The sequence below is a fragment of the Zalophus californianus genome, chromosome 5, assembly GCF_009762305.2.
Source record: "Zalophus californianus isolate mZalCal1 chromosome 5, mZalCal1.pri.v2, whole genome shotgun sequence".
NCBI classification, from domain to species: Eukaryota; Metazoa; Chordata; class Mammalia; order Carnivora; family Otariidae; genus Zalophus; species Zalophus californianus.
The window spans coordinates 84,053,227-84,065,346 of NC_045599.1; the positions used below are offsets into that span (position 1 = coordinate 84,053,227).

General features: G+C 39.7%; 1 protein-coding gene across 2 annotated transcripts in view; it reads right to left on the reverse strand.

The window, feature by feature from the left end:
• The window catches only part of FBXL17 (F-box and leucine rich repeat protein 17), a 504,150-nt gene that overhangs the window by 18,673 nt on the left and 473,357 nt on the right, over positions 1 to 12,120 (reverse strand). For both annotated transcript variants that reach the window (XM_027606064.2, XM_027606063.2), the window contains one exon: positions 3,702 to 3,844. In XM_027606064.2, coding sequence (XP_027461865.1) covers positions 3,702 to 3,844 — 143 coding nt within the window. The remainder of the gene's footprint in view (positions 1 to 3,701; positions 3,845 to 12,120) is intronic.

Below are 12,120 nucleotides of genomic sequence, written 5' to 3' on the forward strand. Positions count from 1 at the left end.
AAGAAAATATTACTAGCCTTCAATATGTCACAGAACCACAGGATCACAGAACTCAAGTCCTGGGACACACAGACGTCACAAACCCCATCTCTCCCCAGAGCAGGATCCCAGCGACAACATTCCTAACAAGGGGGTTAACTGTGTAGACCATCAAGGTCTCTGGCCTCTCCTTTGGCTCCAGTTGGTATGCAGAAAGGGAAGGAAACCAAATTGGCGAGTTATTAATGGTTAGCAAATTTGGTTAAGGTACAGAGAGAGAGAAGGCTGATAGATCCAAACTAGTTTTGTTCTTCAATTATTGGTTGGCACAGATGATCACATTGGATAGATAATGGGGTCTTGGTCTCCATATCCTGATCATGATTTCTCTGGATCTTCTATTTCTATTCTTATTTTTCTCCATTATTATTACTTTCCTTTTGTTTCCCTATTTGAATGGTCTTATCTTCAACTCAGCCTTTTCTTCCACTGCAAATCTTTCTTCATCCCTACGCCCAGGTTTGTAAGTTGATTCGAAATACAGAGTGTCCCATGGAGGTATTAGTTTTCCTTTGTCGAGTGTGTAGAAAATGTAATTATTGACATCTTAGTATAGAAAATAATAATCTGAATTTTATTTTATTTTATTTTTTAAAGTATTCTTTTTTTTAAAGATTTTATTTATTTATTTGAGAGGGAGAGAATGAGAGATAGAGAGCACGAGAGGGAAGAGGGTCAGAGGGAGAAGCAGACTCCCCGCTGAGCAGGGAGCCGGATGCGGGACTCGATCCCGGGACTCCAGGATCATGACCTGAGCCGAAGGCAGTCGCGTAACCCACTGAGCCACCCAGGCGCCCCAATAATCTGAATTTTAAATTTAACAGAGGAAAAAGTAAAAGGACAATGTCTTCTCCAATCTCAGTTTATATTTTCTCTCTTTAATTTCTTTTCAAAATTGGATAGCAGGCAGTACAATTTTTTTCTCATTTGGAAATTTCAAATATCAAAACACAGGTTAATGTGACATTGATGATAATAATCAGTAGCACTCAGTATTTTATATACAACAAACATGATTATTCTAAGAGCATGGTATATGTTCACTTATTTAAATGCTCACAACAACTCTATAAGATAGGTACTATTATTATTCCCATTTTACAAATGAGGAAACAGGCACTGAGTAAGCAACTGCCCAAGATGACACTATGGAGAGCAGAGCCCAGATGTGAACTCTGGCCTCTTAAGTCCGTGACCTATCAACTATTTTAACCTCTTTGCTACGCAAGTCTTTCTGAGTCTTGATAAAAATTTAAAATCTGGAGATAGATTGCATAACACAAATTTTGAAAGCTGAGTAGCTACTTAATCTAGCTTTCCATCCAACTAAATAAAAAAACAGGCTATTACGTGCAAGGCTTTACTTGCACTTTGTGGGTGGTTTGGAAGCTTCCTCTGTCTTCTCAGAACCTCTCGTGTCTGGCTCTGAGCTGCCGTAAGCCTAAGGACGCTAGGCAGCAAGGCTGGACCCAGCATCCCCCGGGCCAGGCCGCATGGCAGCAGGCTAAGGGTAGACAGGGTGGTGCTAGAGCCAGCAGCTCTCAGAGCAGCTCACTGTTCGGAGAAAGGATTCAGAGGCCGCCTGAGCAAAGGACTAACACTCTCTCAGGGATACTGCTAATCAGAACAGCCTCCCCATCTCATTTTGGAGTAATTTGCATTTGGGTAGAAAAGGATCCATTCCTTAACTTAAAATTAGCAAAATGCTGGTCAGCAAGTATGTCTGGAATAATCTCCTGTACTAACTGGAACATAAACTTCTACAATTCATCTCTGAAGGTGGAGCTGACCTCAACAAATCTAAAGAATGTGGACTAGAAATATGGTAATTTCCAAGAATGCTTGTGGATACACAGATACATTTTGAATGCATACATTTTGGTATCCTTGGTTAGGAGTACTCAGGTAGCAGTTTCTTCTGGCAGACACTGAGCAAAGCTGTTGTCATTGCTTCACGTTTCTAGAATACTCTGTCTACTGCAGACTCTTTAACTTGTTTTAAAAAGAAATCTTCTGGGGCGCCTGAGTGGCTCAGATAGTTAAGCGTCTGCCTTCGGCTCAGGTCATGATCCCAGGGTCCCGGGATCGAGTCCCGCATCGGGCTCCCTGCTCCTTGGGAGCCTGCTTCTCCCTCTGCCTCTCTCTCTCTCTCATGAATAAATAAATAAAATCTTAAAAAAAAAATAAAAAGAAATCTTCTTTTTTAAAAGATTTTATTTTTAAGTAATCTCTACACCCAACATGGGGCTTGAACTCCTGACCCCAAGATCAAGAGTCACATGCTCCACTGACTGAGCCAGCCAGGAGGCCCCAAAAGAAGTCATTTTAAAATGACAGGGTTAGTAGCAGCATCAGGTTAGTTAGTAGTGAAATTTGAGGGAGACTTGCAACCCCTGGGTCTCAGTGCTGTTGCTTAGTAACAGTCAGTTTTTGAGGCTGGGCTGAGAATATACAGTAAATTCTCTCTAAACATAACTAGCTGGCAAAGGCCTAGTATAAGTTGGGATTTTAAAGCATTTGGGGACAGGAACTAGGTCAATTAACAAAAATGACATAGCACACAAAGGATTTGGGCCATTCTCCTATTTGCCCCCAAATATGCTACGTTTAGAAAATGCATGCCTTTGGAGAGACATATATATTTAGTTTCACTCTCTTTTGCTAGATTTGTCCCTAAGCACCATTTGCAAAAGCAGCACACGTGTATAAATTATTTTAAGAGGCTAGCAAGTTCTGAGCAAGTATCTGAGGTTGATCTTTCCCAAGAAAGTAGTCCCTTTGCCCGGAGACTGCACCCAGTGTGTGCCACAAGCACTGGACCCAGACTCCAAAGACCTGGGTTCAGATCTTGGATAAGTGGCCTCTGGCCAGTGCCTGGTCTTTCTGAGCCTCTGTTTTCTCCCCTTCACAGTGCAGATAACCACTTGTTAGACTTATAGGGGAGACATGGAAGTAACAAGGGGGAAAGCACCTCTGTCGTGGCTGGTGATCAGTACAGATTTTTATCATTTTTCCTTCTCAGTCTTCAAAGGGCCCCATATTAAATGTGGCACAATTTCCCAAACTCACACCCACGTCTCCTGGCCAGCTCCATACACCTTCAGTGGGACCTCTGGGACCATTTCTCATCATGTGCTAAAAGTGGCATCTTAAGTGTGGAAAGGTGCAAATTCCCACACAATATCCCCTCGCTGGCCCTTTCTTGCCCCCAGATGGCTAGAATACATAGATGTTGAACACTGAAATCACACACTTCAAATTGCGAAAAACCAATTTGGCACTGTTCTTTCCACCTTACTGTTGAAGGAAACTTGGAACGCAGAAAAGAATTTTACTGTTAGACCCTGCACATTGCTGTGTGCCATGCAAACATTTTTCATTTTGGTTCATGGACTTAGGGAGAGGAGGCCAAAATCTAATTTGATTGTGTGTATGACTGCTTTTCCTTTCTGCATAAGCACAAAATTCATTTTTAAAAAACAGAGAAATGCAAAAATAATCCCAGATTCATTTAGAAAACCAGGCATCTGGCAATGCGATGCGTAGCTGTCACAGTACATGTATGTTCATGTACACACTTGTACATATAGGGAGACAGAGTATGACAGAAATCTATTACCTACACTGATATATAGAAAACAAGTTTGAGAGGTAACTCTTACTTTATCGCATCTCATCAGCCCCAAGTATCTCAGGGATTTGCTGCTCTGTGCAATGAGGGTGGCTCCTTGATCTGTAATTTCTTTACACCAGCCGACATCCACAGTCTCTATCGTCATGCTATACCGGCCGATGGCTATCAGCGCTGCAAAGAGGGACAGAGAGAGAGAAAGCAAGCGTAAATGTTAGCAGCGTAAGGGCCTCTACCTTATTATGACTATTCCCCTCATTTCCTCACTAAATTTGTTCCTGAAAGGTTGTGTGTAAACGAGTGTTTTGTAAATGAAATTCAATTTGAAATGTTTTCGGAAAGCTTGCTCTATGACAAGTCCTTTCACAAAGTGAATAATCATTCCATAATTCCCCTTTCATTAGCACACAACCTCTTATCAGTTTTACTCATTACAAGGTTACCTGTACTTTCAAACATTCATATCTGCAGAAGAAATAAATTAAAATGAATTACATATATAAGGTTACAGAAAACCCCAAGTAGAAACTAAACTTTACCCAAGATAACTTGAATAATTTTTAAAAAGAAAAATCCATGTAAGCACCATTTTGAGGTGTGTTACAGTGCAGTGAGTTTCTTTACCGATTGGCATAATTTTTTCCATCTGTTCATGATCTGTAAAATGTAAGACTATATAATATTTTTCCCATTAAGTCCTTCTTGGCACTGTTAGGAATTAAGAGTGCATTATACATACAGTTGAACTTAATTGGTGCCATGTTGGAGTGCAGTAAAGGGAATGCATTTGTTATGGTGAATTTCCTCACCATTATTAGAAGTTTTCCTTCTATTAACATATAAAATGAAGCCTGTCATCTGCAGACTATCGGTATCTTTAGTCGTCTTGACCGTTGAACGTTGTACCGCTAAACTAAAGTGCAGATGCTTATCCCATAATCTACGATGTGCACAACTTAATCTCTGCTCCATTACCCCTCACCCTGTCAGAGTGACCAATCGGTGAAGGTGGCTCTTCGCTACAGACTTCTGATTTGAGAGACGTGCACACCTCTACGTTTGTGGAGCAGGAAAACAGACTTCAATACCTCCAGCCAGAACAAGTTTATGGTGCATTGGTTTGTAAATGAAAACCCTGAAAACAATGCCACACATATTAGAAAGGAAAGAAATTGTTTGCTAATTATTTCCTCATTCTAAGATAGGATGCGTTGATTTCTGTGACATTAAAGGCGGATGATATTTTGCAATTGACTAGATTGATAAGAGCAGAGTGAATTACTCATGTAAATAAATGTTAACTCCTAGAGCTCACAGAAAAGAACTTGGCAAAATCTTTCCTAATTACCTCAGTAATTTTTTCTTAAATAGAAAATTCATGCCCATGCATTCAAATATCAAAGCACTTCTAAGTAGTCAGACATTTAAGGTTTACAAAAACAACCATGATCCCAGTGGTTTCCAGTGAAAATGCTACAAAGGACAAATTTTTTTCTTCTCCTAGAAGTTCCTCATGCCACGAATTTGTTCATGCTCTCATTTTTGCACGCTACTTCGACATTTCGTTTCCAAAGAAGTGGGGGCAGGATGGAGGGGGATCTGCCAAAAGTTTGCTGAATGGCCCGAGTGATACTTTGCGTGTGGAAGCAATACCCCAGGTTAATCCCACTGGTGTCCTTCCCTAAGGAAACTGTCATCTCTGGTATTGGCATAATTTTCACTACGATAAACGAAGTAGAAGATACATAAAAGAAATTTCTTTGAATACAGAGTGCTCAAACTGTGATTTCAAAAGACGACAAAGGATTGTGTACTTTTATTTAGGTTTGGGGCTAGAACATGAAAGCCCTGTACTAGCCAGAAAAGGGTAAAAACAAATGATCTGAGGATTTTTCAGAGGCTGCTTTATAAGCAAATGAAGAGTCAATAGCTATTGATTCTAACTGCTAAAAACTCTGGTGTTTAGTATTCCCCTTTTTTTTCCCTTTCTTGTCCAAATTAAAATAGGCAGTAAATAAGACAACTGAGGATAAATCAGGGTATTCAGTTTTTGTTTTGACACAATTCTATATACTAAAGTAAGAATTAAACTTTATTATTCCTTAGCTCCTTCAGTTATTCGGCAAACTCCTTATGAGTACTCACTCTAGAGCATTTTGTCCAATATCTATTGACCATCCATGTGTTAGGCACTGGGCTAAGAATTTTAGGCATATTGTCTCATTTAATCCTCTCAGAAACCTTATGGAATTTCATTATTATTTCCATTTTAAGGATCAGTCACAGAAAGACTGAATAACTTTCCCAGTCACAAGATACTAAGTGGGAGAGTGGATAATAAGCTGAGAATTGGCTCTCAGCCCTGGCCACATATCAGATGTACTGAGTCCAAAGCCTGGGGCCAGGCACTGGGCAATTCTAACATGCTGCATCACTGGCGTGTGGACCTGCGATGTGGCAGGTGCTGGACCAGGTGTACTAGCTGGTGGGGATAGAAAGATGCACAGAGCACAGAGGCCAGCTGATTGGGGGTGGAGGGTGGCAGGGTGGGGTAGAAATGAGGATCACCCGAGTAAACAGTGACAATACAATGCTCATCCCTCACCTCTTCCCATTCCTAACTCCTCACTTTTCATATCTCAAGTCAAAGGTCAGCTTCTCAAAACGGATCATCCTATCATTTACCTCTATTGGGAATGTAATTATTAATTTGTTTACGTTGCTGTGGCCCATCTCTCCGTTAGAATGACAGCTCCTATTCCTGTTGTATGCCCAGCATCTAGCCTATGCCTGGGGAGGATTTGGTTCTTAAAAACGTTAGCTGAACACACCAATGGCTATAGTGTGGTTTAGGTCTATTAGAGAAGCACGCCCGGGGGGCACTGGAGCCTCTAAATCTTCAAGGGGGAACAGAAATCATGGGAGCCTTCATGGAAGAGCTGTACTAGGTTGTAAGGGATGAGTAAGGATTCTCCAGAAAAATGAAAGAGGGCAAGTATGTGGGGCTAAGAAAATGACATACGGAAGGGCAGAGAGATGGGAAAGGATAGGGTAGCTGCAGGCCCTTCTGTGGGGCTGACCTAAAAACAAGTACAAGGATGTGGCAGGATTCACTTCAGAAATATTTATTCAATGATTAATGGCACTGGGGTAAGCATAAGAGATACAAAGAGTAGCAAAAACAAGCAGAGCCCTTGATGTTCTGAAACTTAGATTCTAGTAGGAGAGACAGATGTGAAACAAACGCAAAAATATATATAATTCTAAATTGTGACAAATGCTCCAAAGAAAATGGACTGGTCACTTTAAGAATAACATTTCAGTGGGGGGCACGAGGGAGAGTCTTTCTGATGAAGTTACTTTTTTTTTTAAAAAGATTTTATTTATTTATTTGATGGAGAGAGACACGGAGAGAGAGGGAACACAAGCAGGGGGTAGTGGGAGAGGGAGAAGCAGGCTTCCCGCGGAGCAGGGAGCCCAATGCAGGGCTCGATCCCAGGACCCTGGGATCATGACCTGAGCCGAAGGCAGACGCCCAACGACTGAGCCACCCAAGTGCCCCTGATGAAGTTACTTTTAATCCCTCCAATAGCCCAGCAATAACAATACTCATCTGAAGGTAAGAAAACGGAGGTTAAACGCTTCTCCAAGGCCCCACCCCTCATAAGTGGCAAAACCGCGGTGCAAACCACAACAGTTTGGCTCCCAAGCCAGTGCTCATTCCATCACAGCAGCACACAGGGTGGTAGAGGAGCCTGCATGTGTTCGGAATGTATTTCCTTTCACCACCATTCAGGACTTAAACATGACAGCTTATATACCTATAAGCCAAGGACTTACCCTGTGACCATAAAACACCGGTCCAATAGAATCTTTAACTTACACAATCTATAGAGCAGCTTAACTCTTTGTGACTACAGCCTACCTTTGGATATTTTTTCATTGTTGTTCCCAAGCTAGCCGTGAAACCTGTATTGTGGTCTAGTCTCAAATTCATTTCCAGCCTCACTACTTAGTCAATGTCTGATCTCGGGACATTTAACTTTTCTGAATCTCCGCTTCCTCGCCTGGACAATGGGGAAGTTGACTCTATGTCCTGCTTACTTCACAGGGTTGGTCAGAGGTTCAAATGATGTAATACATAGAAGGGACCTTGTCCTACATAAATGTCATGATCTACGTGATATTTCCCCAAAGCATTCTACAGTGGTACAGTTGATATAAAATGAAAAGACTTAAAAGAGTTTTGAAAAATAAAATGCTCTGGGCCAATGAGAGCATTATATAAGCACTTAGTCATTATGTCAATGCCAGTTCCTGAACTGCCCACTCTCCATTGGTGAGCATGAACTCATAGACTGCACCTAGGACGATAGGGCTGTAAGTGTAATGTGTAATTACTACCTTTATTAGGACCTGTTGACACATTACAATGATATTTACTGAACCTTGAAGACGGATAAATTATGCAAGACTAATTCCTAAACTCAATGCAAATTTAATATACTTTTTAATGTGCTAAGTACAACAAAAAAGTTAAATTCTAAAAAGTTACACAAGTTAACAACTGTAATTCAGTAACTCATATAATGGTCAAGGATATACATTAACCCACCAGGAGCCATGTCCATAGGCATACAGAGCATCTGAAAGCCATGAGCACATACGTACTTAATTTTGACTAATAAGTTCCATTTCTAGGAATCTACCCCCAAAATATATTTTAATAATACAAAATTACATACATATATGTTTATTCATTGCAGCATTAATTATAATTGCAAAATAATGGAAACGGCCTAAGTACCCATACATAGGAGAATGGTTAAATGATGCTATACTCTCACAACTGAATACTAGGCAGCTGTAAAAAAATGAAGGGGGGAAGATCACTAGGAACTTCTAAATCATTCAGTGAAAAAGGTAAAGTGCAAGGATTTATATGGTGTGCTATCGCCATGTAAAAAGAGAATATAATTAAAAAGCACACACACATATGAATCTGCTCTTTTGTGAAAAAGGAATATGGGAAAGATAAACCAGAAAATATGGAGACTGTTTAACTATACGGGGTTGGTGGGAAAGGGGAGGGAAGAAGGGGGCATGGAATGTAGGGGGTGAGGGTTTCAGGAGGGATGAACACTTCTGGGAGTATCTCTTTAGATTTAGCTTTGACTGTGCATCATAGAAACATTTTACATACCTCCCAAAATAAAAAAAATTAAAACCAGCAAGGATCTGGAGGAAAGGGAAATAGAATACAAACAGTAACAAATGAAGCTAATTGTATTACAAATGAAGAGCATGACCCAGACAAATAAGATAACCACACAGAAGGGGATGGGAATTAACAATTAAGTCACTTTGGAAAACATTATTTCGGCAGGATGTTGTAAGGTGAAACCCAAAAAGAACTGTCAGTAAATACTGTACTCTAGTTACTAAATCTCTTTCTCACAGGGGTATGAGTTAGTAATTCAGTAACTGCTTTATGTGTAATCTAGGATTGTAAATATTGAGAGCTGGTCTTTTTACTGTTAGAGAAAGAAGTTATAAACAAGAAAAGGGGAAAGGCTTATAAAGATCCCAGTGGTATTGAATTGGGATCAGAGATATTAGAATGAACCCATGGTCTATATATATGTGTCATATATATATATATATATATATATATATATATATATATATATATATATATAACAGATACACAGATCTAGAAATAACTAATAAATATGAGGTATGTGCATGCATGGATTAGTATACATACATATATTTCCTATCTTTTTCAGCTGAGAGAGACTAGGAGCAATGATGCTCCAATAGCAGTGATCTACCAGCACCTAGAACTTTGTTTATAAATATTATTCTCCAATAAAAAGAATTAGGGCTTCTTATAGAAATGGTTGATTCCTAGACTGGGGCAGAGAAAATACAAGATGAGTATGAAACATCCTGTGATAACAGAAAAAAGAAGTGCTTAAAAAAGAATGGAGGCATGTCAAAAGGACACAGGATCCAATCAGAAGAAGCTGCCAATGGCCACAGCTGGAACAATTTGAGCATCAAAATAAATAATGAGAGTACTGGACTATACTTGAGAAAACTGAATAAGCATCCACAAGTCTATACTGTAGAGATAGACAGATAGATGGGTATACAGTCAAGGAAGGACAACTCTTCCTTACAGAACAATTCCAATTAATAAGTGTAGAAGGAATGGGGGAAATACAAAACATCATCAGGCAAAGACCACAGTAATAACTGTTGCAGGCCAAATCCACCAATGGATGCTCAAATCAGAAGAGACCCAGAAGCCACCACCTTAACCAAAAGACCAAGGTTCACATCACCGGTAATAACACATATAGACATCATGTACCACCTGAGCGTCTCTGCAGTATTCTTGCCAAAATAAATAATCTGCATCTGCGCATAAGGAAACGCCACACAAACCCAAACTGAAAAACAGTCTACAAATCTAAAGGGTAGGGGTAATGGAATGTAAGAGAAGAATGGGGAAGTGTCAGAGATAGGAGGAGATTGAGGAGACACCCCAACTACATACACTGTGAGATCCTGGACTGGATCCTGGAATAGACAAAAAAAAAGGGGGGGGGGAAATTCAAATAAGATTTGGAACTTAGCTACCTCACAGTTTCAAGGCTAATTTCCTGGTTTGATAATTATACTATGGTTATATGAGTTGACAACATTAGAGGTAGCTAGGGGAACAGTATATGTGAACTGTCTACTATTTTTGCAACTCTTCTGTAATTCTAAAAGTATTTCAGGGTGCCTGGTTGGCTCAGTTGGTGGGGCATGCGACTCTTGAACTCTGAGTTGTGAGTTCAAGCCCCACGCTGGGTGTAGAGATTACTTAAAAATAGACTCTTTAAAAAAAAAGTATTTCGAAGCAAAGATTTAAAACACATAGATAAGCTAATAACAGATAACGAGTGAATGAACTAAGGAGAGAACTAACATTTTCTAAGTGAAAGCAGGTATTACTTTCATAGTGAACAATCTGATATAAATGTTACCACTAAAAATACATTTTCTTTCCTCATAGGAGGAAGATTAGTCATATGAGTGCATTAACAAGTGACCTGCATATGCCATTTTGTCCTTTCCAGTTCTATCTTCTGCTATGGATCTATGTACCTGCAATACAATCAGAAGAAATGCCCTAGTGCTTGAAAGAGCTAGGGTTAAAATTTAACAGTAGGATTAACATCTTTCATGTAATACTTGGATAAAAGCCATTTGCAAGGAAATTTCTTGGCATGGGTACAAAGAGATAAATATGAAAAGTGCTCTTCTTTGTAGAAGCCACAGAAGCTCCAAAAACAAAGAAATGACACTTTCGGAGACATTTGTTGTGGTGTGATGGTCCCGGGGAAGGCTCCCTCCGCCCTGCAGGGACTACAGCAGTGGTTCCTAGCCCTGGCGCTTGCGGAGAATCACAGGGGCCTAGAAAAATACAGATGCCTAAGTCCCACCCCTGGAGATTCTGATTCAGGAGAAGCGATAAAAGCTCCTGTGATCCTCATGTGCAGCCAGGGCTGAGAACTGCTGGAACACAACAACCTACAACTTGGGCAAAGTCAGTCGACTAAAAACAAAAAGAACTTGTTGTTAAGCATATGCATAGCTATGTGTTCTGATATTTTAATACAACTTTATCTCTCAAACAGTAGTGACTTCTTGTATAGAAACCGATACTTCTAATTTACTTACTTCTAATTTGTATCTTTTCCTTCCATTTTTATACATTACTATTACATTCCTCATATTATTAGGTAGTAACCTGACAGTGACCATATTCTATTTTTCCAGGTTGTCCTTTTTAGTAAATATTTTCTTTACTTCATTGCACTTATTTATATTTCAAATGCAGCACTTACCAGAGTTTGTTTCATATTAGAATTATTTATCAACACACCTGTCTTCCTGCTAGATTGTAAAGTCTTTGAAGCAACAAATGTGGAGAATTCTTTTCTAGGACCTCTAAATCTCTGAAAATCAAGTGTCACTCATTTTTTACAGTTTCAATGAACTTTTTGGAAGTATAGCATGCATGCAGAAATTTGCACAAATCCTAAGGGTACAATTTGATGGATTCTGACAAAGTTAACCCAGCTGTGTAACAGTGTCCAGATTGAGAGACAGGGCCTGACCACCACCGCTGAAGCTCACTCATCCCCAACTTCAGTCACTACTATCCTGACAATAAGGATAACCACTATCCTGACTTCCAAACACACAGATGAGTATTCTTGCATTTGAACTTCATATAAATAGAGTTAAACACCCAGCACTCTTGTTTCTGGTTTTTCAGCTGTCCATTATATGTTCATGAGATCCATCTACATTGTTATGTATACTGGTAGTCCGTTCATTCTCAGTGCTCTATAATATTCCATTCTACTGACTATGATGTGTAATGCTAC